Source organism: Lycium barbarum, chromosome 2, assembly GCF_019175385.1.
Source record: "Lycium barbarum isolate Lr01 chromosome 2, ASM1917538v2, whole genome shotgun sequence".
NCBI classification, from domain to species: domain Eukaryota; kingdom Viridiplantae; phylum Streptophyta; class Magnoliopsida; order Solanales; family Solanaceae; genus Lycium; species Lycium barbarum.
Genome location: NC_083338.1, coordinates 106,502,204 through 106,528,224, shown reverse-complemented (window position 1 = coordinate 106,528,224; position 26,021 = coordinate 106,502,204). Strand labels below are relative to the sequence as shown.

Here is a 26,021-nt window from a genome sequence, read left to right as displayed (position 1 = left end):
TGTATTCAATTCAATTCACATAACATTCAAAACGACTCAATCAACACACTACTTCACCCGACACCTTCCAAATTCAACAAGAACAATAACAACCTATTTCCTTCTTTCAAATTCAATCACAACGCCCCAACTTACAATCTCCCAACACATGTCACATTTCCAAATTCATGAATTATATTTACAACCCATACATTATCAAATTTATTCTTACAACTATAAGAAACCACACTAACGTCACATTAACTTCGTCAATAATGCCCAAACGATTTCAAGTTCATTTCAAGCTACCAAACCTTCACTTTACATTATGGAATCCACAACACAACAATCAAACTACTAAATAAAATTAATTCATCACATCTTACCAACACCCCTCTTATTCGGCCAACACCATACATATACATATTTCATGAATTTCATCCATTTCCACATACTTCAACACTCACAAATCATTCATAAAACATGGAAAGGGAGATTGAATACATACCTTCTTCACTTAACTCCTTCATTCGGCTAAGCTTATGAATTGCCCAAATGAATTCTTTGCTTGTTCCAACAACTACTCCATGTTAATAAGGGCCTTCCATTTAGTAGAAAAGCTAGAAGAAATGATTTTTCGTTATCAATTTCCATGGCCTCAATTGTTTGAGCCATGGCCGAACCTACTATATTTCTCTCTTCTTTTTTTTTTTCTTTCCAAGTTACATGTCTTGCTATGTAAGCCTTGTCCATATTTATAATTACTCCCAACAAATAGAAGAGTGGACACATGTCCCTTCTCTAGTTTTCTTGAAGTTTCTTAAAAATAATCAAATATGCCAACTTGTCTTGCTAGGTAAGCTTAGTCCATATATATTTATAATTCGCCCCCATTTAATAAAATATGGCATGTGCCACACGGCCAACATGGCCCCTCCAAGAACCTTCCCGAATATTTTGTGAAATTCCCATTTTTCCCCTAGCCTTCCGCAATATTACCATGGGCCATTTTGTGAATTTCCCTTTTTGCCCTTAGTCTCCCACAATATTACCATGAACCCTCTTGTGAATTTTCCTTTTTACCCTTAACCTTTCTCAATATTTCTATACTAATAAACAACTTGTATATTAAAGTAATGTTGGAACATCGTCTTGCCCTTAACCTACCACGACCACCTTGAAATATTCGAATGTGCGAAATACGGGATATAACACTCATAGATCCTGAAGATGACTATGACAGGAGGTGGCTACATCGGTTCGTGATGATTCTTATGGACTAACTCCATCGCTCCTGTCCGTAGACTTCCCAGAAATGTGGAATCCCACCCCGAATCCGGTCAAACCTCAGCTTGTAATCATTATCTTCAAATGGGTGGTTGTACTTTTGGTGACTCTCGTGACATGGGCTGTTCTTGGAGGAGCATGGCACTCAAAGGGTGGAAAGGCAAGAACCATGGTAATGTTTAATCTGTTCGTGGAATTCCTTAGTCTATTTTTCCGTTCTATAGTCTAACTTCGACTCTTCGATTTTCATGGCTCCCGACGAAAAGGTCTTCAAAAGGAAAAAGCAACATCGAAGACGATGTCGAGGATATCATTGAGGGAAGAAAGACTACGGCTGCGTCGATGAAAGCATCAAGTCGGAGAGTTCCTGCAAGCACCTCGACCGTTCCCTCAGGGATAGGCTCTCGGGTCAGAGCGCGTCGTCTCTTGAAGACTCGACGGGAAATTCCTCGTGATGGACCGTCCCCAGTGATTGTTCTTGATGAGGAGAATCTACCTGAACAAAACAGCCCTGGTTCGGCTATTCCTGAGGATAATCCCGAGGCCATTTAGCTGATGCTTAATATTGTAGAAAGATCCGAGGGTATAGGCTGAAGTTCTCAACCTTCAGCTCACTATACCGGTTTGGAATTCCTGTCCGTTTCTAGTTTAGGATAATAAGTTAGACCTTTTTGTTTTGTGGAACTGATGTAACCAAAGAAATCGGACATTCGTTATATAAAGAAAATTAGTAGAACCTGTGGATTGGCTTTTTACCAGCTTTTATCATGGTGAGTGTCTGACCGAGGTACTGTTTTACCTCCTCGTATATTATGCCATACTTCGTTTAACATTTTGTTCTCTCTTCTTTGCAGGCCTCTCAAAGGCCACCAAGATCCGAGGGCAGGATAAAGAAGAGGCTTCAGAAGATGAGGCTAATGCTCCCTCCCTTCCCCAGCCCGATGTTGAGGCCACCGGTAAGAAGCATTCTTCTAAGCCTCCTACCCTTCCGCAATCCGCGGACGAGGAGAGAGCAGAAACAAGCCGAAGCTTACCCTCAGGGAGGCTTCTAAAAAAGATGCTAAGACTCGGGTTTTGGACCCCGAGGTCGTTGACCAACTCAGGAATCACTCCGATGATGAGGATCTCATACTAGTCAGGCACCGGTCCTCTAAGGACTTGAAAAATATTGGCTCCGATATCGGAGGCTTGAAAAACACTAACCAAGAGCTAAAAAGTTCGAAAAAAACCATTTCATCGTTGGTGGAAAACACAAACTAAGAGCCGTTACACTAAAAAAATAATGTCCCGACGCCGATAGGTTTGTAAACCATTGAGTCGAGAGCAGGAGTCCCCAAAAATGCTGCCATCGTGCCTTCTTCCATTCGAGGAACGGAGAATGAGACAGCCACAACAGCCAGCTCGTGGGCGACTTCTACTGCCTCGGGCTAGAAGGTACCTTCCATTCCACCTCTATATGGTATAGATTCCGTCCTTTATTTATGAGCTATGGATTCTGCTGAGACCATTATTTGCATACAGGACTCGCCACCTCGATCAACGGCCGCTCGATCTGAGATCTCAAAAGCTAAAAGCAAAATGAACAAGGAATCTATAGTGTTGAAAGACGCTGTTGGTTATTTTCCAGAAAAGATGCTATCATGGTCGAGGGCCACTCAGGGTTTGGCCATTTACCTATTCCTGTAGCCGATCGATTTGTGGTTAACTCTGGTCCCCGATTGGAGAAATATTTTTCGGCCTCGAGCATAGACCCGAACTGAAAAAGGCTAGTCTGGTTTATAGTGTCGGCTGATATGAAAATGTTGTCCGGGCTGGTTGGGGTGGCCAATTATATGTGTCCTTTAGTGACCGCAGAGGATCAGTGAAAGATGAATGAGGTCGATGGATCTTGCCTTTACAACGAGGCTCAGCAGGCTTTAAACCGGGTACACCTCATTCTTCTGTTTTTATACTTAGCTTTATTTTCCTTTCTCATTCTAACAATTGGTCCCTTTTTGTTTCAAGCCTCCGTGCTTCACCATGAAAGCTTCCACCGACTAAGGATAGATGTGGACCGTCTCAAGGATCCACTCGAGAAGAAAACTCGAGAGACGAAATTGTTCAGGAAGCTCTACAAGCAAAACTAAGAGTTTATCTCGAGCTTACCCGATCCCTCCACTCTTCAGTCCGATTTGGAGAAGGCCCAGAATGAGGCCATCGAGGCCAGACGGGAACATGACCTCCTAGCATAGAAGGTAAGGGCTTTTGAAGTTCATAATAAGCGGTTAATAGCCGATGCTAATGCCACCCCTTCTCAGGCTCGGGAATATATGACCTTGATCGACCAGCTTCGGTTTGAGTTCAATGAGATTAAGCCCGCGCTCGAGGCCTTCAAGGGAAAAATGGATAGTGTTGCCTCCGAGCGAGATTCTCTCAAGAAAGACTTGGAATCGGCTAAGGATCAGTTCCGCGTGATGACGGAGAAGGCTAATGAGAGGTCGAAGCTAATTGCAGAACTCTTATTGAAACTTGCCTCGGCTGAGTTGGAGCGGGACAATCTTGGCCGTGATGACATCGATCTGCAGGCCAAATACAATGAAGCCTTGGGCTCAATCTCGGGTTCTAATGGGATGTTGGCCCAATATAAAGCTGATGTAACCGCGGCCGAGAAAAAGAGGGACACTCGGGTCTAGTACATGCGGTGTCTATCCTGAAGGAAGACTTTAGAAGATATTTACGCCACCGGGGTGGACTTATCAGACCAGATCAAAAAGGCCAAGAGGCTCGAGGCAGAGGCGAAGGCCAAGTATGATCCTGAGGGGTCGGATAGTGACTTCAAATCAGACGAGGGTGATTCCTAGAGCTCAGATGAAGATTAGGCTTAGGAACCTTAGATTTCTTTTTACTTTTTGCAATTTTCTATGTAGGTTTTTATGTTTTGGAACTCAAGGCCGTTTTCTGAGCCTTTGTAAATATTTGACATATATATAAAAGAATGATTTTGCCCAGTTTTATTCACCATTTTTCATTGCATAATATTCCTTTATCCTTTGTGTTTAAGGATTAGAATAGTCATTGACTTGGTTTCGAACTTGTCCGATACACACTATTGCCTTAGCACGCATTATTGTCGTAGCAAAAATAAAATTTGAAGTAGTGGTGACTCGGTCTCGAGTTTCACTAACATATGATATTGCCTTAGCAAAATAAAATTTAAAGTGGTAGTGGCTCAGTCTCGAGTGTTACCGACATGATATTGTCTTAGTACCGAATTTCAAAGACGATACCGAGACTAATTGTTAATCGTTAACAAGTTAATGAATATGCAGTATGCAAAGGCCTTATTTTTCTGTTTGCGAACTTAGACGTCTCTGAGTCGCATTGTGTGATCGGGTCGAAATCTCAATGACTTCGGAACTCGTTTTGACCGTAGTCTACTAAACAAGTTGAGTTGCAGTGTTTGGGTTTTTAGGCCGTAATCTTTAACACTTCGGACCGTAGCCTTCAACAATTTAGACCGTAGTTCTTTATATTTTAGACCGTAGTCTTTTAACAACTTAGGCTTTTAGCCTTTAGTTTGCACATTTCGGATATTTGGGGCTCTGATAGAATGTAATAATAATGCAAAGGAATAGTACCAGCTAAAATGATACTTTGAAAAATTTCTAAGTTTATTAATTGAACCAGAGACAAGATTACAATAGTTGTCGTGGCAGGAACAAACTAATCGGGCACGATTCAATTGACCGTTTGGCCCTTATAAAAAATCCTATCGTTCAAGCCTTAGCTTTGAATAGGTATCGATTTGCCCTGGGTATGATAGTCCCCTAGTACTGGAGTTCGAAGTGTAAGGGCTCGAGTACTATTGATCCGACGTGTGCAGTCCCCACTCCCCGATTCCTGGCCGATCTTCAAAATTTTAGTAACACGCTGTATGGCGCTAACCCACCTCGGGACAAAATCGATCGAAGGGAAAAAGAGTGCAGCACGTACTTTTAGTCCTAAGTCTATGACTTCTCGACTTCCATTGTGCTGCTTCCGATGTCCACTTCGATGTATGCCTGCATGGTTAGACTTAAAAGAATGAAAAGGTAAAGATTGTTCATACCTTAGCAATAGTATCATTTTAGGTGCGCCACATTCCAGTTGTTTGGAAGTTGTTTTCCATTTTCAGACTCGAGCTGATATGAGCCTTTCCCAGTTATGCCGGTGACTCTATATGGACCTTCCCAATTTCCCATAATTGGGGTTCTTGTTGTGGAGTGTGACTTTTCGCAGGACCAAGTCCCCAATCCTTTGCTTTAGACCAGTGGTCATTGCTTCGTGGTTTGATGCCGCTGTAGCGTACTGAAACCTTAAGCTTTGTTCACCGACCTCGACGGGTATTAGTGCCTTGGCTCCATACACCAAGGAGAACTAGGTTTCCCCAGTACTGGATCTTACTGTTGTTCGATACGCCCATAAGACCTCGGGTAAAATCTTCTTCCACCTGTGCTTAGAACCGGTCAACCTTTTCTTTAGGTTCTGCAATATAATTTTATTTGTCGATTCAGCTTGACCATTTGCACTTGGATGATACGGGGTTGACAAGATCTTTTGGATCTTGTATTCTTCAAAGAACTTGCTGACTTTGCTGCCTATGAACTGCTTTCTGTTATCACATGCAATTTCTGCTGGTATCCCAAACCAACAGATTATGTTATCATATATGAAGTTGATGACTTCCTTTTCTCTAACATTCTAGAAATGCCTGTGCTTCAACCCACTTAGAGAAATAGTCAGTCATAAGTAGAATATAGTGTGCCTTACCCCGAGCCCAGGGCAAAGGCCCTACTATGTCCATTCCCCATTTCATGAATGGCCATGGAGAAAGGACCGGATGAAGTTCCTCTCCTGGTTGATATATCAAGGAAGTGTGTCTTTGGCACTTAATGCATTTTTGGATGAAGGATTTTGCGTCCTTCTCCATCTCATTCCAATAGTAACCGGCTCTAATCAGCTTGCGTACCAGCGAATCGGCTCCCGAGTGGTTTTCACAAGTCCCCTCGTGTACTTCTCTCATACCATAGTCGGTTTATTTTGGGCCCAAATGCCTTGCCATTGGACCGTAAAATGACCTTCGGTAGAGCTGGCCGTCGTCCAAGCAAAATCTAGCCGCTTTGGCTCGAAGGGCCCTCGATTCTTTGGGATCGGATGGCAGTTTCCCTGTTTCAAGATAATCTATATACTTGTTTCTCCAGTCATAAGTTAAGCTGGTCAAATTTACCTCATCATGGATGGTCTCGATAACCAAGCTCATCAATTGTACCACGGCACCGGAGTTGAAACCCTTGGATTCTACCGATAAGCCCAAATTAGCCAAAGCATTAGCCTCGTTATTCTGATCTCGAGATACATATTCAATGTCCATTCTTTGAATCCATGTAACACTACTAGCAGCTTGTCTAAGTATTTTCTCATCCTGTTTTCTTTAACGTTGAATGTCCCATTCATATAATTAACCACGAGGAGGGAATCACATTTGGCTTCGATGACCTCGGCCCCCAAGCTCTTGGCCAGTTCTGGACCTGCAATCATAGCCTCATACTCGGCTTCATTGTAAGTCAAGTTAACAGATCTAATAGATTCCCTTATTACATCACCATTGGGTGGTTTAAGAACGATCCCTAACCCGGACCCTTTCATATTGGAAGCACCGTCTGTGAATAAGGTCCAAACCCCTGAACTACTCCCCGAGGTAAGGAGTAATTCTTTATCAACCTTAGGGATCATGGCCGGTGTAAAGTCGGCCACGAAGTCCGCTACTATTTAGGATTTGATAGCAGTTCGGGGTTTATATGCAATATCGTACCTGCTAATCTTGACTGCCCATTTTGCTAACCGACCTGAGAGTTCGGCTTTATGCATAACATTTCTTAAGGGGTATGATGTTATGACACATATGGGATGACATTTAAAGTAAGGTTTTAATTTCCCGGATGCACTCAACAAAGCAAGTGCTAATTTTTTTAAGTGTGGGTACCTGGTTTTAGCGTCACCTAAGTTCCTGCTCACACAATAAACTGGGTATAACGTACTTTCTTCTTCTCGAACCAAGACGTCACTTACCGCTATCTCGAACACCGCTAAGTACAAGTACAACTTCTCGTTTGCCTTTGGTGTGTGTAGCAAAGGTGGGCTTGATAAATACCTTTTGAGCTCTTCTAAAGCCTTCTAATACTCAGGGGTCCAGAAGTTGGTCTTTTTCTTTAGCAATGAGAATAATCGATGACTTTTATCCGAGGATCTGGAGATGATGCGGCTTAGTGCAGCTATCCACCCAGTCAATCTTTGCACCCCTTTGATGTCGTCTATAACGGTGATATCTTCTATTGCCTTTATCTTGTCCAGGTTGATTTTGATTCCTCAATTTGATACCATGAATCCGAGAAACTTACCCAAACCGACACCGAAGGCACACTTTTTTTGGGTTCAGCTTCATGTTGTATTTCCTTAATATGTTGAAAGTTTTCTGCAAATACTTTAAATGGTCCTCGGCTCGCAGGGACATAACAACCATGCCATCTATATAAACTTCCATTGATTTTCCTATTTGGTGTTCTAACATGCTGCTGACTAGGCGTTGATAGGTGGTACCAGCATTTTTTAAGCTGAAAGGCATTACATTATAACAATATGTGCCAAACCTAGTCACAAAAGAAGTTTTTTCTCGGTCCTCCGGGTCCATCTGTATTTGGTTATACCCGGAGTAGGCATCGAGGAAACTCAGCTTCTGGTGTCCTGCCATAGCGTCGATCATACGATCGATGCTCGGCAAAGGAAACGAATCCTTCAGGCATGCCTTATTTAAGTATTTATAATCTATGCACATTCTAAACTTGTTTCCCTTTTTAGGTACGACTACTACATTACCTAACCAAGTCGGGTACTTAACTTCCCAAATGGATCCTATTTTAAGGAGTCTAGATACCTCATCTTTGGTGAATGCATGCTTGACCTCGGGCTTTGGCCTTCTTTTTTGTTTAACTGGAGGGAAACTTGGATATAGACTTAGCTTGTGAGTTGTCACCTCCGGTAGGATACCTGTCATGTCTAAATGGGACTAGGCTAAGTAATCGGCGTTATCTTTAAGAAATTCAATAATTTTTTTCCTGAGCTCGAAGGTTAACCCCGTGCCGAGGTATACCTACATGTCCGGTAGATGAACGAGCAGTATAACTTGCTCAAGTTACTCGACCGTTGACTTAGTGGCGTCTAAATCATCGGGTACCACGAAGGATCTTGGGACTCCATGTCACAACCCAACCCCGTGGGCCATGACTAGTGCCCGAGCTGGACACTCATATACATACCTGTTAGATATAGTCAAACCGAATCTATGAATCACATTCGAACTTATGAATAGAATTATCCCAACGCTCATATCATTCATCACTTATATCTAAGACATGCCAAAAGAAAGAAGGGACAACTTTATATACCTGTTAACGATTAATCGCAAACCCGTTCGCTTCGTTGCCCCTTTAGCTTATTTAATATAAAAGTAATGCTATCGTTAGTAACTATACTTTCTAGTTCGTAAATCCGTAGCCCATCGCTTATAGGGCTCATTCTTTAACTTATACTTTCTCGATTAGGGTTTTCATTAGTTAAGGACTTAACGAAAATCGGGCAGCATTTCCCCTATATATTCGCCTAACCCGAATTTTCAATTATCCTCCTGTTAACACAGAAATACCAACCATAGAGATATACATACAAAATTCTTACAATTCAGCCCATAACAATTCTAACAACCCAACAACCTTTCTGAATCCATTTCAACCTACGATTTCACATAACATCAATTTTGTGCATTTTCTTACTTCAAATTTCGTCCAATCCAATTTTAATAATTCCATTACAAAACTATTAACACAATTACACCACAAAATAAGAAAATCTTACCAATTTTTTCTCGGAGGAATTTCTACGCTCAATTACTCCAATTTTACAATTTCTTCTTCTCCAACTTAATATCCAATGTTTCTATCACCTCCTTGAACTTTTAATGCACTTGAAACTTAATCAAAATGGTAACAAAATAATTTTTCCCACTCAGCCATGGCTGGCCGTGAGCAGCCATGGCAGTAAAATGCTCTTTTTTTTCAAGTTGATTTTTTGTGAAATGGAAATGAATTTGCAATTTGTTCACATCCACTATATATTTATATGGTTGGCCATCTTTAGACACGTGGCCCCCCTTGTGACTCACCAAATATTTTCTTGATTTGTCATTTTTCATTTCATTTTTTTAATTCGGGTGGGGCCCACTCTCAATAATTAAATTAATTATTTTTTTATAAATCATTAATGCTTACTTAATAATCCAATCCCAATTAATTTAATCCCTAATCTCTAATAATATTTCTACACTAAATAAAATTTATAAACAATTTATGTTCTAATTAAAATTGAAAATTAAAAGTTCCTATTTCATGTCCGAAAATAATCCCGCCTTTAACTCGAGTCGATTTGCTTGCAAATAGTTCGACGTATAAAAATACGGGGTATAACATCCTTCCTCCCTTTAGAACATTCGTCCTCGAATGTTAAACTGGTCCTGAACTCTCAATACTTTCTCAAGTGTTCTCTTATTTAATTATGCCCTTCACATACCTCTCCCATTGGTCGATTCGCTATAATTCACTATAACACATTCCAGGTCTCTACATAGTCATTCTCGTAATATTTCCTCTTTCTGTTGCTTCTCAAAGTAATTATTTCACGTCATTGTCTTTGTCTCCTCTTTACTTCGCCGTTGGTTGTCAGTTGTATTGCGAGCTCTTCTGCTGAAGTGTTTCTCTTTCTCTTGTCTTCATACTGTCACTGATTGATTCGGACCTGTACTCATGGTGCATTTAGTTATAACTCGACTCTTTCCTTTCCTACAGTTACTCCCTTAAGACGATACATCGTTCACTTCCCTTTACTTTCTAATCTTTAAATAAGATCTTGTAAACGTGCAGACATCCCTCATCGATTTATTAGACTTTACAATTTTTGGAGTATTTCATACCTCCGGTGCTTGTAGACCCTTCACAGACCCTACGGATAAAACGACCTTTCCCAGGGTGTAATATTATTTTACTCCAATAATCTTGTATTGCTCTGTTGTTACAGTCCATGTTCTGGAATCTTCCGCATCACGTGTCACTTCTCAACTATCTTTTAAAGGTTCTTAACTATCGCTTTGCTTTCAACTCTTGATCTCAATCTTTCCGGGTTGGCTATCAAATGGCGCTAGAGTGCCCTCGTTATATAGCTTCACATAGCTGCCCTGTGATTTGACTATCATTAACTGGTATAATTCTAAAAGAATTTCTCTTGATTTGACATATAAAGTCATTGCCATCCGGTAATCAATAACCCGCTTGTTCTGATCGTCTTGGTTAAATTATTTCGTAATTTCCCTTAACCTACTTGTAACATCTTAGGCATATTATCTCGTGTCGTTTCTTTATCTTTACTTTAAACTCTTCTCTTGCCCCTTTACTCAAATTTTCTCTTAGTTCCCCTATCATGCCTCATATTGCAATCTTCACAAGAGTATGTGTAGGTGCTCAAATCAGTCCAGAAAATACCTTAGCGTCGTTTCGCTAGTCTTTATGCAGACCCTATATTTTTCTCTTATATCTTTCAATTGATATCGGGGTAAATCTTTGGCTCAACCATGGCCGTCTTATTTGCCCTCAGTACTAATTCTATCTCAGTACTTTCGTTCAAACCATCTTACACATTTCTTTGATGTATTCAAAATATCACATCCACATTGTTGTTACTGAATTCTTACTCTTCTTATCAAATACTCACTTGGTCTCATCCTTAGCATACAAATATTCGTAGGTTGCATAACTATTCTTGTACAATTTGTACAAAGTATGTTCAATCTTAGTTGTAGTCCTTCCTTCTCCTGGTTCATTATGTTTTACATTTCCATACTAACACTCGTTCGTAGCCTTTCTTGTCATACTCCTTTCCTTTCCTCTATTCACCATTTGGTTTTCTCATATCCTTCTATAGGAAAGTTTTCCTATCCTTTCTCCTTTGCTACTTAGGTGTCACAATATCATTAGCCAATAACTCCGTTGCCAACATCTTAACCTCTAATCAAGTATAGCCTTGCTATCCTTTATAATATCTCTTAAGCTACTCGTTACCATTTTCTTGTCGTATTCTTCCTTTTTATAAGCATTCACTTTCTAATGTCATATTATACAGAATCTTTATAAATGATTCTTAGTCCTGTCTCAAATACCATCCTGTTTTCTATCCATTCATTGCCGGCTATCAGAGCTTATTAACTTGTTTCAGCAAGGGATCTCAATTGAAATTTAAGCATCTATATCAATTACATTTCAGTGTCAATTGTTTCCATTTATACTTACTTTGATTTCACCCGCTTCCCCCCTTTGGGGTTGTACTTATACCATATCTATGTCTTTTCTTTGTCATCTATAACTTTGATTCCCCATGTACGAAACCTTAACCAAATTACGAAGCGATGAGAACTCTCGATATATAGCACAAAATTTTATCTGATGGTTGGTACTCAAGTAATGTAATTAATGTAGCAATTTATCCGGAGCCACATTCATTCCAATCAGTAATTAGCTAATGCTTATAGTTGTTTCAAATTCTCCATTCGGTAGCACTTATATTCTAATGATAAGTGTCCCAAGCTTTCTTATAACACTATCTTTATCCCAACGGATATCACCTGTTTCCTCTAATAACCTCACAATACATCAGTTGTTTCGCAAATCTACAATCCTTGTCCTTTAAGGATTTCATTATTTCCGAGGTGAAGTCATATACACGCAATGCTCCTTTATGCCTCATGCTCTTTCACCCTTGTTGTATACCCAACGCTAACTTCCGACTTACTCAAAATCATATCAAATTCGTTTTAATAGTGGTCTTGTCTTACCACCTTCTCGTCGTACTACATCTTAAGTTCGTAGCTATATATTTCCTTTTATCCCATACTCATGCTCAATTAATTACGTCTGTCCTAGGTGTTTCCTTTTGAATTCTCTTATCATTTCTCCAATCTATGTCCATCTTTTATTTTGTGCACAAGGAATCTCATGCTACTCCCGTATCCTTCGGAAAACACTACTTCTACATAACTCCTTTCTCATTTTCAAAGTATATTCTGTTCATCCCTATTTGTTCTTATCATACCAGTCATTTCTGGCATTCATTCTGTCTCGTTGCTCATCTTCCTTTAGGTTGGTCTTTCACAATTCTGTCGCTTATACTACTCGTTTTCTTAACTATACTCGTCATAACACATCGCTACAATGTAATCCCACTCGCTTTCTTCTTATCTTCTTCCTTCTATTAACTCCTTCTCTTCCTGTGCTCGCTTTCACTTTCGTTACCACTTGATCTCTATTCTGAACTTTCCCTATAGGACTTTGTAAGTCTTTTTTTTGTTCTATATTTGCTTTTCCATTTCACACTAATCACATCATATCCTCTAGTTACTTCCTTGTTAGGCTTTACTCATTTCTATAACAATCCTTATGGTATTCACATTACATCCTGTTCGTAATCCATCTTATAACGTAACACTCCTTAACCTCATTCACGATTCATACTATGTTTTAATTACACTCTGCGGACTAGGCGTACTTAACCCTTCACCCTTCTTGATCAATCTTATCCTTAATATCTCACAAGCTGTCTTATTAATACCTTCATAATTTGTCATAATTCTTCCACCTCCGTACTTTTATCTCAATCATACTACTACTCCTTTTAACTGTAAACTCGTCGTGACTTATCCCTGCTTGTCAGTTCAGTCGATACCTCAATATAACCTTCTGTTCAGATTTGCCACCTTTTCTAAACCATCTCTTAGTGTCGCAAGCCCTTCCAAATTATCCTAGCATCTCATCAACAACACGTGAAACACTTGATCTAAGACAACTTACAAGTTTAAGTCTTCCTTCCATAAATTCCATCTCCAATTAGTTGACTAAAACTAATAAAAATGTCACCATGAAGCATTCTCCAACAATCACCAGAAGAAAAACTAGAATCCGACCAGCACCACGGGACTTCTAATGCTTGATTGGCATAGTTTACTTTCACATTCGTTCTTAGGTCATGAACGAACTATTTAGTTTACAAACTACTTACTGTATGCTTTGTACCTTTCAAATAAAAGTGAAACTTAATTCCTGGACGTTTTTGCCCTTCAGCATGAGCCTCTTCTAAGGTAACATGTGGCTGGAAAGTATTAACGTATTCTGGTCCGTTCAAATGAATTCCAAACTTTGTTGCTCATATATACTTTTTCGAAATAAAATTTCCCATGTAAGAATGGTGCCCCTTACAGATGACATGGAGGGTATCTCTTAAAGCTTTAGTCCAACCTAATAAATTTTCTCCTGTCGGTATCGACTTTCATGACATATTATGAACTTATATCTCATTCTCTTCTTTTTCCTATTTCTGGGAAAATTTGGGGCAGAGTTTCCTCTGTACTTCTTACTATCCCAGAACCTGCACGCATGAAATACCAACAATGCCTCATAGGGCCAACATATATACGCATATATCATATCGTATCATAGCCACACAGGGCTCCCGATTTCCAGTAAAAAGTATAAAGGTGTCGAAACTTACCTCACATATCGCACCTCGAGACGTACCTGATCCTTTAACGATCCGTTCTATTATACTTTCCTATCCACCTTCGCTTTCATCCTCCAACTTTACATTTCAATCATATTTCAATATTCTTACCTTATCTGACATGCCTCTTTCGCACCGTTACTTACCTGTGTACTTTGTAACTACTAATATCATCGGTCGCTTTCTTCTGTCAATGTCGTTCTTCAGCTGAAATGAAAGGTTAGTATAAGGAATTTCATTTCCTATGGCTGGGCTCTATCGCACGATCTTAGATATGAAAGAAAGGTAACATCCTAAATGTCCTGTAGCTTCCTATTTATAGATGTGGTGCACAACACACCGATAAACAAGACTCTACTAGACACGGTCTGTAGACACTCCGAGGATGAACTGCTCTGATACCACTTTTGTCACGACCCAATCCCGGGGGCCATGACTAGTGCCCGAGCTGGACACTCATATACATACATACCTGTTAGATATAGTCAAACCGAATCTATGAATCACATTCGAACTTATGAATAGAATTACCCCAACGCTCATATCATTCATCACTTATATCTAAGGCATGCCAAAAGAAAGAAGGGACAGCTTTACATACATGTTAACGATTAATCGCAAACCCGTTCGCTTCGTCGCCCCTTTAGCCTATTTAATATAAAAGTAATGCTATCGTTAGTAACTATACTTTCTAGTTCGTAAATCCGTAGCCCATCAGTTATAGGACTCATTCTTTAACTTATACTTTCTCGATTAGGGTTTTCAATAGTTAAGGACTTAATGAAAATCAGGCAACATTTCCCCTATATATTCGCCTAACCCGAATTTCCAATTATCCTCCTATTAACACAGAAATACCAACCATAGAGATATACATACAAAATTCTTACAATTCAGCCCATAACAATTTTAACAACCCAACAACCTTTCTGAATCAATTTCAACCCACGATTTAACATAACATCAATTTTATGCATTTTCTTACTTCCAATTTCGTCCAATCCAATTTTAATAATTCCATTACAACACTATTAACAGAATTACAGCACAAAATAAGAAAATCTTACCAATTTTTTCTCGGAGGAATTTCTACGCTCAATTGCTCCAATTTTACAATTTCTTCTTCTCCAACTTAATATCCAATGTTGCTATCACCTCCTTGAACTTGTAATGCACATGAAACTTAATCAAAATGGCAACAAAATAATTTTTCCCACTCAGCCATGGGAGTAAAATTCTCTTTTTTTTTTTCAAGTTGATTTTTTGTGAAATGGAAATGAATTTGCAATTTGTTCACATCCACTATATATTTATATGGTTGGCCATCTTTAGACACGTGGCCCCCCTTGTGACTCACCAAATATTTTCTTGATTTGTCATTTTTCATTTCATTTTTTTTAATTCGGGTGGGGCCCACTCTCAATAATTAAATTAATTATTTTTTTATAAATCATTAATGCTTACTTAATAATCCAATCCCAATTAATTTAATCCCTAATCTCTAATAATATTTCTACACTAAATAAAATTTATAAACAATTTATGTTCTAATTAAAATTGAAAATTAAAAGTTCCTATTTCATGTCCGAAAATAATCCCGCCTTTAACTCGAGTCGATTTGCTTGCAAATAGTTCGACGTATAAAAATACGGGGTATAACACCCCATAGTCGATTTCTTCATCTGGTGCGTTCCTTTCCCGATCTTCCAAGGACACCGGGATCGGAGCCTGTGATTGCTATTTGCGTTTTCCCCTTTGTTTGACTTCCCGTCTTATAACATCGGAGCCTTAGCTGTCGAAGCTGCTTCCTCGACTCCGAACATTTCCTTTTTAGCTTGCTGCTTACCACGAACTATTTTGATTCCTTCTGGGGTCGGGAACTTTAACACTTGGTGCTGAGTTGAGGCACTGCCCTCATGTTGTGAATCCATGGTCTTCTAAGTAATGCATTGTATCCCATGTCTCCTTCAATCACGTAAAACTTGGTCTGCTGCATGGTTCCAGCTGTGTTGACCGGCAAGGTGATTTCACCCTTCGTCGTTTTGCATGCCATGTTGAACCTGTTGAGGACTCGGACTGCAGGCACGATCTGGTCTAGTAGACCCATTTGCTCGATGACTCTCCATCTGATGGTAGTAGCTGAGCTACCTGGATCAATTAAAACACATTTAACTCTAAATTTATTAACAAGGACAGATATTACCAGTGCATGATTTTGGGGCTGAACGATGCCTTCTATATCCTTGTCGCTGAACGAGATGGGACTCTCGGGGTCATAACTCCGTGTACGTTTTTCTTTAGTGATGGAAACTTTGGTGTGTTTCATAATTGATCCCCGGGGAATGTCCACTCCCCCAATAATCATATGGATCACATGTTCAGGATCTTCCTATCCATCTTGCCTGTTGGCATCCACGTTCTTGAAATGAGCTTTGGCCCGTTCACATAGAAATTCTCAAAGGTAACCCAGAATAAACAGACGAGCGACCTCCTCTCTTAGCTGTCGAAAATCTTCGGTTCGGTTTCCATGGGTAAGATGGTACTTGAAAATTAGGCTCTTATATCATTTTTTCTGATCGGACTGTATAGGCCTTGGGTGCCTCGTTTCTCTATTGCAGATGCTAGCTGCTATGGTCTGTCGGTCACATTCCTATTCATTAATCCTCGATTACTCGGGCTGCGATCATTCCTTCTATCATTTTTGCCTAAGCCACCATTGTGCATATTGCCCCTTCAATTAGGTGGATAAGGCTGATACCGATCATGGGATGGTCTCGGCTCTCAATCCGTTGTTCTTCTTCACTGATCTTTCCTTTTACTGGAACGCCATGATCCCGATGTAGTCCTCGACCCTGATCTTCGATTCATACCTATTGTGTACATTGGCCCAAGTGATCGCTGGATAATCTACCAAATTTTGCTTCAATTCCAGAGATGTGATCGAGATTATTGGGTTGAGCCCCTGAGTAAAAGCTTGAATGGCCCAATCGTCTTGAACCGGTGGTGGATCCATACGTTCCATTTGAAATTGGGCCATAAACTCACGAAGGGTTTTATCATCTCGCTGTTTGACGTTGAACAAGTTGGACTTCCTCATTTCAACCTTAATGGCTCCTGCATGAGCTTTGACAAAGGCATCTGCAAGCATAGCAAATGAGTCAATAGAATGCTCGGGTAAATTATGATACCATACCATTGCTCCCTTTGACAGGGTTTCCCCGAACTTCTTAAGTAGCACCAACTCCCTCTCGTCATCTGCGAGGTCGTTGCCTCTGATAGCACACGTGTATGCGGTCACATGCTCGTTTGGGTCAGTGGTCCCGTTGTACTTTGGGATATTGAGCATACATAACCTCTTTGGGATCGGCTTTGGTGCAGTACTTGGTGGGAAAGGCATTTGAACGAACTTCTTCGAGTCTGGTCCTTTCAATATTGGGGGCGCTCCAGGAATTTGATCGACCCTCGCGTTATAGTTCTCCACCTTCTTGTCATTTACCTCTATCTTCTTTTCCCAGGACTCTACTCGTTTCGTCAATTCTACGAGCATTTTCATCATCTCAGAATTTTGTCCGGGTTCATTCCCATTGTTCCCAGCAACGTGCATTTCCTGCCTCGGGCCAGTTTCCTCGGTCTGTTCAGATTGAGCAACATTGGGTGCTCGATTTTGATTTTGCAATTGTGCTATAACTGCTTGTTGGGCTTGCAATTGTGCCATAGCCATTTCCAACTAGTTCTTGAACTGTTGCAATGTGGTTCCATTATCCCCATCTATAGGTGCATCCAGAACAGATAACCGATCAGTATTAATAGCATTTTGAGAGTGAGGGTCGGCTCCATTAGGATCGACTTCGAGCACATTGTTGTTCGGTAGCCCATTGTTGTTTTTCTCGTGGTGGCTCGATTCAGCATGAAAATTGACAGAGTAAGAGTCTGACATGTTGGATTGACCTGAAATCAAACTTCAAGAACAAGTGTAAAATATCGCGTGTTATCAAAACTCGTATTAAACCACTACTATTATCCTAGGCCACACGGTGGGCGCTAAACTATTTACCCTTAAAACGGATAACAGTTAAATTTGTACGCGGTTCAAAGGATATGCGATTTAATTTAATATGAATGATTATAAAGCAATAAATAATAGTGCAAAAGCGAGTAAGAACACTCAAACCACGATAAAACAACGATTAGTCCTAGGAAACAATCGATCAGTTGGCTCGGGTCCTCAAAATGGAGCTCGTGTTACAGTGGTCAGTGAATGAACAATTGTAGAATTCTTAGAGAGATTGATAAACACTTAGAATCAGATTATATTACTTAGTATGTTTTGTGCGTGAAAAAGAACCAGCCCAAAGTAAAAGGGGTCCTCCTCTTTATATAGTAAAGAAGTCCTAACCCTAGTATAAGTCTAAATAAGGTACAAAATCTTCAGGTACTGATAAGAAAAATCGGCGCCGCCATATCCGGCTGATGGCGGATACTCCGGACCCTCATTTATCATTGTTAACTACCTTCTCGTCCTATCTCAATATTTAGTTCCAATTTCCCGAACTCAGTGACCCGAGATCAGATGTGCTCGATCTTGCTACGATCCAACGCTTGACCTTGACCCCGACTGGGATTTGTCCGATCCAGCAATGACCATCATGATCTTAAATTTCTTGTCGAGAAACCGAGGATACCCTTGCCCTCGATTTTGCCCGTATACAATTACAGTTATCCAAAAACTTATTGGCAGTTGGCAAAAGAAAAGTATTCTACTTAACAGTTTATGAAAAAGTGTTTAAAAAGATAATTTCTATTTGTATCTACCCATCATTGACATCAAGTGAATTTCCAACACTTCATGAAGACTCTTGGAGGAAACTCTCATTTATTTTTTCTGTCTCGTTCAATAGCTTATATTATCTATACAGATACACACCAAAATGGAAACACAGTAAAGTTATAGGTAATTTTAGGGGTTATTAGACGGTAGACTTGCTAATAGAAAAAACTGGGATTTGTTTTTTACCAAACAAATTCCATAATAAACTTTTTCAGAACCTAGTTTTCAAGAAAGACAATTTGCAACCCTTAGATCACATATCCAAGGTGTATACGGTAAAAACCGAATCAATTTGTATTCGGTAAGAACCGGAGTAAATATTTCAACTGTCCAATACGGGGTCGAAGAGGAATGAGCTCGTTAGCCTCAGGTAAGATCGAAGGGAGCAAGGACCGAGAAGTTATGAGTTGTTCCAACTAAGAGTTAAAACATCGAGTGTATGTTGATAAGAACAGAAAACCCGAGCCTGAGGCGAAGACATTCAACATAGATTTGGAGTATCCGTTATGGGCTAGGCTACACATCACCTGACCATTTCTCCATTTGCGCTGACAACAGTACGACTGTCAGAATATCCATACGGATGCCGCCTTATCCATTTTAGGAGTTTCTTAAAAAGGCCTTTTTAGGTTGTATTAGGGCTCATCTATTTCTAGCTATAAATAGGGCTGTACCCCCTTCATTTTAAGGTTAGCTTTTCATTATTCATCACACTTGTAATCTGAGAAAGAGGCAGAGGATTTTTCTTAGTGATTGGCTCGGGTTAAAGAAGCAATTTCCAAAACCGGACCAGTTCTCAGAGTCTACAAAGTCGGTTTCTTAAGCTTTTTTTTTACTATTATTCATCAATATACATTTATCATTAGCATATTACTATTTTACATAACTTATTAATCTAGCCACGTATCCTATAAACCACTTACAAATTTAATTGTTACCATTTTAAGGGTAAATAGTTTGGCGCCCACAGTGGGGACTAGGATAATAGTGTTGATTAATTTACAACTCCATCTTTTACTTGTTCTTTGAAATCTTGTGACTCAGGTAATTTTGAGATGGCAACCAGCGGTCAATCTAGGCACTTGAAAGACAACGAGCTGATCGGTGAAAACGACAACAACAGCGGGTTACCGAACCCGAATGCACCCCCTACTGATCCAGCCAATCCAAATGCGGTCAACTCAATCGAGGGTCTTAACCAAAATACCATCAACCAGAACAATGCCGGCATTCCGGCCACAGATCTTTTAAAAAGCAATAATTTAAAAACACCGGACGCCGTAGAGAAAGTTAACTTATGTGTGATATTTGAAATGTTGCAAGAATAAAAGGTGGCTATAGATCAGCTTCAAAAGAAGGATGGAAAAATAGTAGTGGCGGGGCCAAGTCAGGCTACCGAGGCAAGACAAGAAGGAAATCGGGTCGCTGATAGTGATAACGGATCGAGGTCCGGTGCATCTGTCGAGGTCCTGAAAATGCTCGAAGCATTTGCAAAATGGATTGAATCTAATGAGAAAAGGGTAGAAACGTACAACTCTCGAGAGGACCAGACCCCGGGGGCCCCTCCGATCTTGAAAGGATCGGACTCAAAGTGATACATCGAAAGACCTTTTCCTCCGAGTGCTACCCCAAAGCTCATCCCGAAAAGGTTCAAAATTCCCGATATCCCAAAGTATGATGGAACGATGGACCCACTAGAGCATGTGACTTCGTATGCTTGTGCCATAAAAGGCAATGATGTTGAGGAAGATGAAATTGAATCGGTGCTACTAAAGAAAACACTTTCTAAAGGATCCCTGACCTGGTACAGCTATCTGCCCGAGTATTCCATCACTTCTTTTGAGATGCTCGCAAATGCGTTTGTTAAAGCACATGCCGGGGCCAAGAAGCTGCAGGCAAGGAAGGCACACATCTTTAGAATTACCCAAATAGATGACAAATTACTTCGAGAATTCGTGAATAGGTTCCAAAAGGAACGAATGGAACTTCCTCCAGTCCCGGAAGAATGGACCGCCCAAGCCTTTACGAAGGGTCTCAACCCCCGAAGCTCTACCGCTTCATTTAAGTTAAAGGAAAATTTGTTGGAATACGAGGCGGTGACTTGGGCCGACGTCCATAATAGGTATGAATCCAAGATACGGGTGGAGAATGATCAACTAGAGCTTCCCCAGTTCCAGTAAACAGAAGTAAGAGTTCTGAAAGGCCAAGAAGGACGTCCGAACCAGAGATAAAGTCGTCAAAGGATAGATACCGACCTTATGTTCAACCAGAGTAATCCATCTTTATGTCGGATAGAGGGAAAAACAGTCCTAGTCATCATTCGAGCAGGAGTGACAGGCGAACTGATCGAGGACCGAGCAGTCGAGGTTTGTTACTTCGAGGTGATGCTAGCGGTTCAGCTAACGATGGGAACATCCCGAGGTTGTCGGAGTACAGCTTCAACATCAATGCCACAGATCATGTCTCAGCCATTGGTCATATTAAGGATGCAAAGTGGCTGAGGCCACTAAGTTCCAATCCAGCTCAAAGAGATCCTAACACAATGTGTGAATATCACATAACTCATGGTCATAGGATCGAGGATTGTTGCCAACTGAGAGAGGAGGTGGCTCGGCTATTAAAAAATGGTCACCTTCGTGAATTCTTAAGTGACGGAGCCAAAGGACATTATAATGGCAGGGAAAGTCACAAACAGGTCGAACCCATAGAGCCTCAGCACGTGATTAATATGATAATCGAAGGAACTGAAATGCCTCAAGGTCCAATGATGAAGAGGACAAAGTTTTAGTTGTTCGAGAGAAACGAACCAGAGATTACGTACCAGAAGGATCTATTTCCTTCAACGACGAGGATGTAGAGGGCATCATTCAACCCCACAATGATTCTTTGGTAATTTATATCCTAATTTTAAATCTCAAGTTAAACGTATTTTGATTGATCCAGGTAGTTCAGCCAATATTATCTGATGAAGAGTGGTAGAACAACTGGGGCTGTTGGACTAAATTGTACCGGCAGCTCGGGTACTCAGTAGATTCAACATGGCGAGTGAAACTACTAAGGGAGAAATATCTTTGCCGGTAAACATAGCCGGGACTATTCAACAAACGGTGTTCTACGTTATCGAGGGGGAGATAAAGTACAATGCATTGCTCGGCAGGCCATGGATTCATAGCATGAGGGTGGTACCCTCGACATTACATCAAATGTTGAGGTTCCCAACCTTGAAAGGGATAAAGACGGTCCACAGTGAACAACCTGCAGCAAGGAAGATATTCGTAGTCGAAGAAGCACTACCCACTGATGTGCCGTGAATTTCGGCACATTTTATGCCTTTGTAACTAGAAGTGTTGCTTGTTTTTCAGTGTTTTTACATCGTTTCTTATGTTATTTTGGTATTTTGTAGGGTTGGTTGACTAAGGAACGGAAATGATAAGAAATGCTGAAAAACGGACAACTTGGAGCAAAAGGACGGTCCGTAACTCATGTTACGGGCCGTAACGTGATCCGTACCAGAGAGGATACGTGCCGCTATAAAGAACGGTCCGTAACTCATGTTACGGGCCATAACGTGTACCGTAAGCTGAGGAAAATTTCCAGAAAGTTGCCTAAGTAGCGTCACAGGTTACGCCCAGAAGGACGGTCCGTAACTTAAGTTACGGGGCGTAACGTCATGGCGTAACGCATTGGCCACTGAAGACCGAGGCAATGATCCGCTGGAAGATACGGACCATAACCTGTGTTACGGTCCGTCACAAGAAGCCGTGACATCAAGCTGACAAAGGACGAAACCGAAGGACGGACCGTAACGATGCCGCGTAAGGGTGTTTTTGTCCAGAAACTTGGCGCGATTTTTGGCCCTATAAATACTTAAAGATAGGGTTTTAATTCATTATTCTGATTTTCTTGGGAGCATTAACTTTAGTCTTGAAATATTTGAAGTGGTTGGAGCATTTAAAGCACCAACTTCACTTCTATTCCATATTGTATTAGCATCGTAAGTATATTATGTTAACTTTTAAGCTTTCTTTGTTAACCAAAATGATGAGTAGCTAATTTTAATACTAAGGTTGTGAATGGGTTTCTACTATTGATATATGCATAATGGTTGTTAGTATTTATTCTATCTTTGTGCGTTAGCGATGGGTAATGATTGCAAGCATTAGCCTAAGCCATTATACTAACTTTTCTTAGGAAAGAAAGTCAGTATTGGTAAGATTGAATAACAATGACTCAGGGCGTTAACCCTCATTTAATAGACTAACTTAGGGATAAGAACAAGTCTAAATTGGCATTATTGGTCGCTCTTTGATTTCAACTCTTTTACATTTGGAAAAATCATAAAGAGGAAATACGTCCTAACTATTGGGAAACACTAGGAAGTCCTTAAGAGATCAAGTGCATACTCTTAGAACAACCATTAGAAATATATCACATTGAAACCTAAAGCATAATATCTAATCAAAATGGGAAACACAACCTTGGTCTCTCTCTCGCATTATGTACAATTCAAGTCAAAGTATTCAATTACATTACTCGACAATTATTTCAAACTGTCCGGAATAGGATTAAAGCCTTTAAAGACTAGTATCGCATACAATTAGTACCCTTTTCTCTCCATATTCCCTATGGGATTCGACCCCAACCTTGTTTGGGTTACTATATTTGACAACGTCCGCTTTACGCCATTAATAGGTGTAATTTGAGCGTATCAAATTTTGGTGCCGTTGCCGGGGAATACGGTTTAGAAATTACTGATTGTGCGTACTCTTCTTTAAAACTTTTTCTATTCCATCATACCTTTTTTGTTGTTGTGGTTAACTAGGTGAACATGGTTGGAAGACAGAATCGCAATCAAGGAAACCAAGGTGGACTCCAAGTGAACCCACCTGCACCAGAAGAGGACGAAGAGGAGAATATATTTGTGGAATTCATCAATGAGGCTGATTGTGCTTCTGCTGTAGTCCCTCCTAGGACTGGAAATGCTACGTTCAAAATTGATAGTTCTATCTATCAGCTGCTGAAACTTGAAGGTTATTTTCGAAATTCTTTGGAGGATTGTCCACTTCAACATTTGAAGAACTTCCTGCACTTGTGTGCTCAACAATCCCAAGGTGTTGTTTCTGCTGATGCACTGCGGTTACGGGTCTTCAAATATTCCTTGGCTGGCCAAGCAAGGGAATGGTATGAAAAGCTTCCCAGCAATTCTATCCATACCTGGAGCGAGCTAGCCAACACAGTTTTGAAGAAGTGGTTCCTACCGAGCAAAAAGGCTGAACTTCGAGATAAGATCTTTGAGTTCAAACAGCTCCTGGGGGAATAATTATATTCGGCATGGGAGCGGTTCAAGTATTATTTAGCTCAATCTCCAACTCACGGGTTTCCAGATGTTATTCTCACACAGAAATTCTACAAGGGCTTAGATATAATGAATCAGATTGCTGTCAATACTGCCGCTGGAGGATGCTTCATGGACAAGTCATTTATCGCCATGACCCGTTAGCTTGATAAACTAACCACCCACAATCAAGCTTGGCATTCAACTGATAGTGAGAGTCTCTCTTATGGTAGTCCATCACTAGCTGCCGTTGCAAAAGAAAACAATGAGAGAGATCATGCCTTTGCTCAATTGAAAACCACGGTGGATCTATTATCAAAGAAGTTGGCAGAAAAGGATGCACAAGGGGTAAATGTTGTTGAGGATTTACCACCTCATCCACAGGGAATGTATCAAGTTCCTGAGGGGATGTACCAAGATGGGCAACAACAGTATGAAGATGCTAATTATATCAACAACTCACAAGGGGGCTATCAAAGGCAAAATTATCAAGGTCCGGGCTATCACCCATGGCAAAAGCCTCAACACCAATTTCAAGGGAACACTTATAGCAGAAATGATCAAGGAAATCAAAATCAAGGGAATTACAATAACAACAATTGTGGCAACAAGAGCTCGAACCCCTACATTCCACCAAGGGGGCAAACATCAAATTCCCAAACAGTGGAGAGACAATTCAGGTAGCAACTCTGCTGGCAACACTGCTAATGATTCTGTGGAGCTGAAAAGTATGATGCAGAAAATGCTAATGAATCAGGACAGAACAGAGAGAACAATCAAGGGAATGTCTCAGGTTCAACTATCTCATTCAGCTTCCATTCAGAAGCTTGAATCGCAATTCAGAGACCTTTCCAGAGAAGTTCATACTCCTCACCGTGGACAACTGCCAAGTGATACAGTTCCAAATCCGAAAGGTAATGGGGTAAACTCTATGGAGCATGTAGCTGCTATTAGCACCCGAAGTGGAAAAATACTTCAAGGTGCTGATAAAAAGGTGATTGATCTTGAGCCAATTGTTGAAGAAGAAGCACAACGTAATATATCTGATGTTATTGTGGAGGAAGAAACAGAGGAGGAAGTCTCTATTATAGCTGAAGAGGAGCAATATCTTGATAATCTCAAGGCACAAGGAGACAAACATGAAAAGGGGAAGGCAAAATTTTCTGGCGCCCTACGCCCTTTGAGCCAAATGTTCAAATCTTCACTGCCTTTTCCTCAAAGGCTGGTGAGGAAAACAGAAGATGACAAGTGCTTGCGATTTTATGATCAACTCAAGCAATTGACGATGAACATTCCTTTTATGGACGCTGTCCAAGAAATGCCTGGGTTTGCTAAGTATTTGAAGGATCTCTTAACAAAGAAGAAGCCATTGAAACACGACACTGTGGGTATCACTCATCGCGTTAGTGCTATTATTTCCAAGACCACAGTGCAAAAAAGGGAAGATCCTGGAGCATTCACCATTCCATGCACCATAGGGCAGCAGGATTTTTCCAAGGCTTTATGTGATAACGGGGCTAGCATAAATCTTATGCCCCTTGAGATTTTCAAGAGATCAGGATTAGGGATACCAAGGCGAACTACCATGAGGTTGCAGATGGCTGACAGATCGATAAAAAGGCCAGCGGGGGTAGTTGATGATGTGCTTGTTCAAATCGGGGAATTCCTACTGCCGGCAGATTTCGTGATTCTTGACTCTGCTATTGATCAAGAAATTCCTATTATTCTGGGGAGACCTTTCCTTGCGATAGGGATGGCTCTTATGGATTACGAGAAGAATGAAATCAAGTTCCAGGTGAACAATGAGGAGGTGACGTCCAGAAGGACGGTCCGTAACTTAGGTTACGGGGCGTAACGTCATGGCGTAACACATTGGCCACTGAAGACTGAGGCCATGATCCGCTGGAAAATACGGACCGTAACCTG

At 40.6% G+C, this 26,021-nt stretch overlaps 1 protein-coding gene and 1 non-coding gene across 2 annotated transcripts; both read right to left on the bottom strand.

Moving 5' to 3' along the window:
• Positions 1–15,814: 15,814 nt before the first annotated feature.
• On the bottom strand, positions 15,815–16,258 carry LOC132628722 (uncharacterized). The gene has a single exon (XM_060344485.1). The coding sequence runs from the start codon at positions 16,256–16,258 to the stop codon at positions 15,815–15,817; it is 444 nt and encodes a 147-aa protein (XP_060200468.1).
• A 7,775-nt stretch (positions 16,259–24,033) lies between these two features.
• On the bottom strand, positions 24,034–24,139 carry LOC132629560 (small nucleolar RNA R71). Its single transcript, XR_009578329.1, has one exon. It is a non-coding gene; the product is annotated as a small nucleolar RNA R71 (small nucleolar RNA).
• Between the last annotated feature and the right edge of the window lie 1,882 nt (positions 24,140–26,021).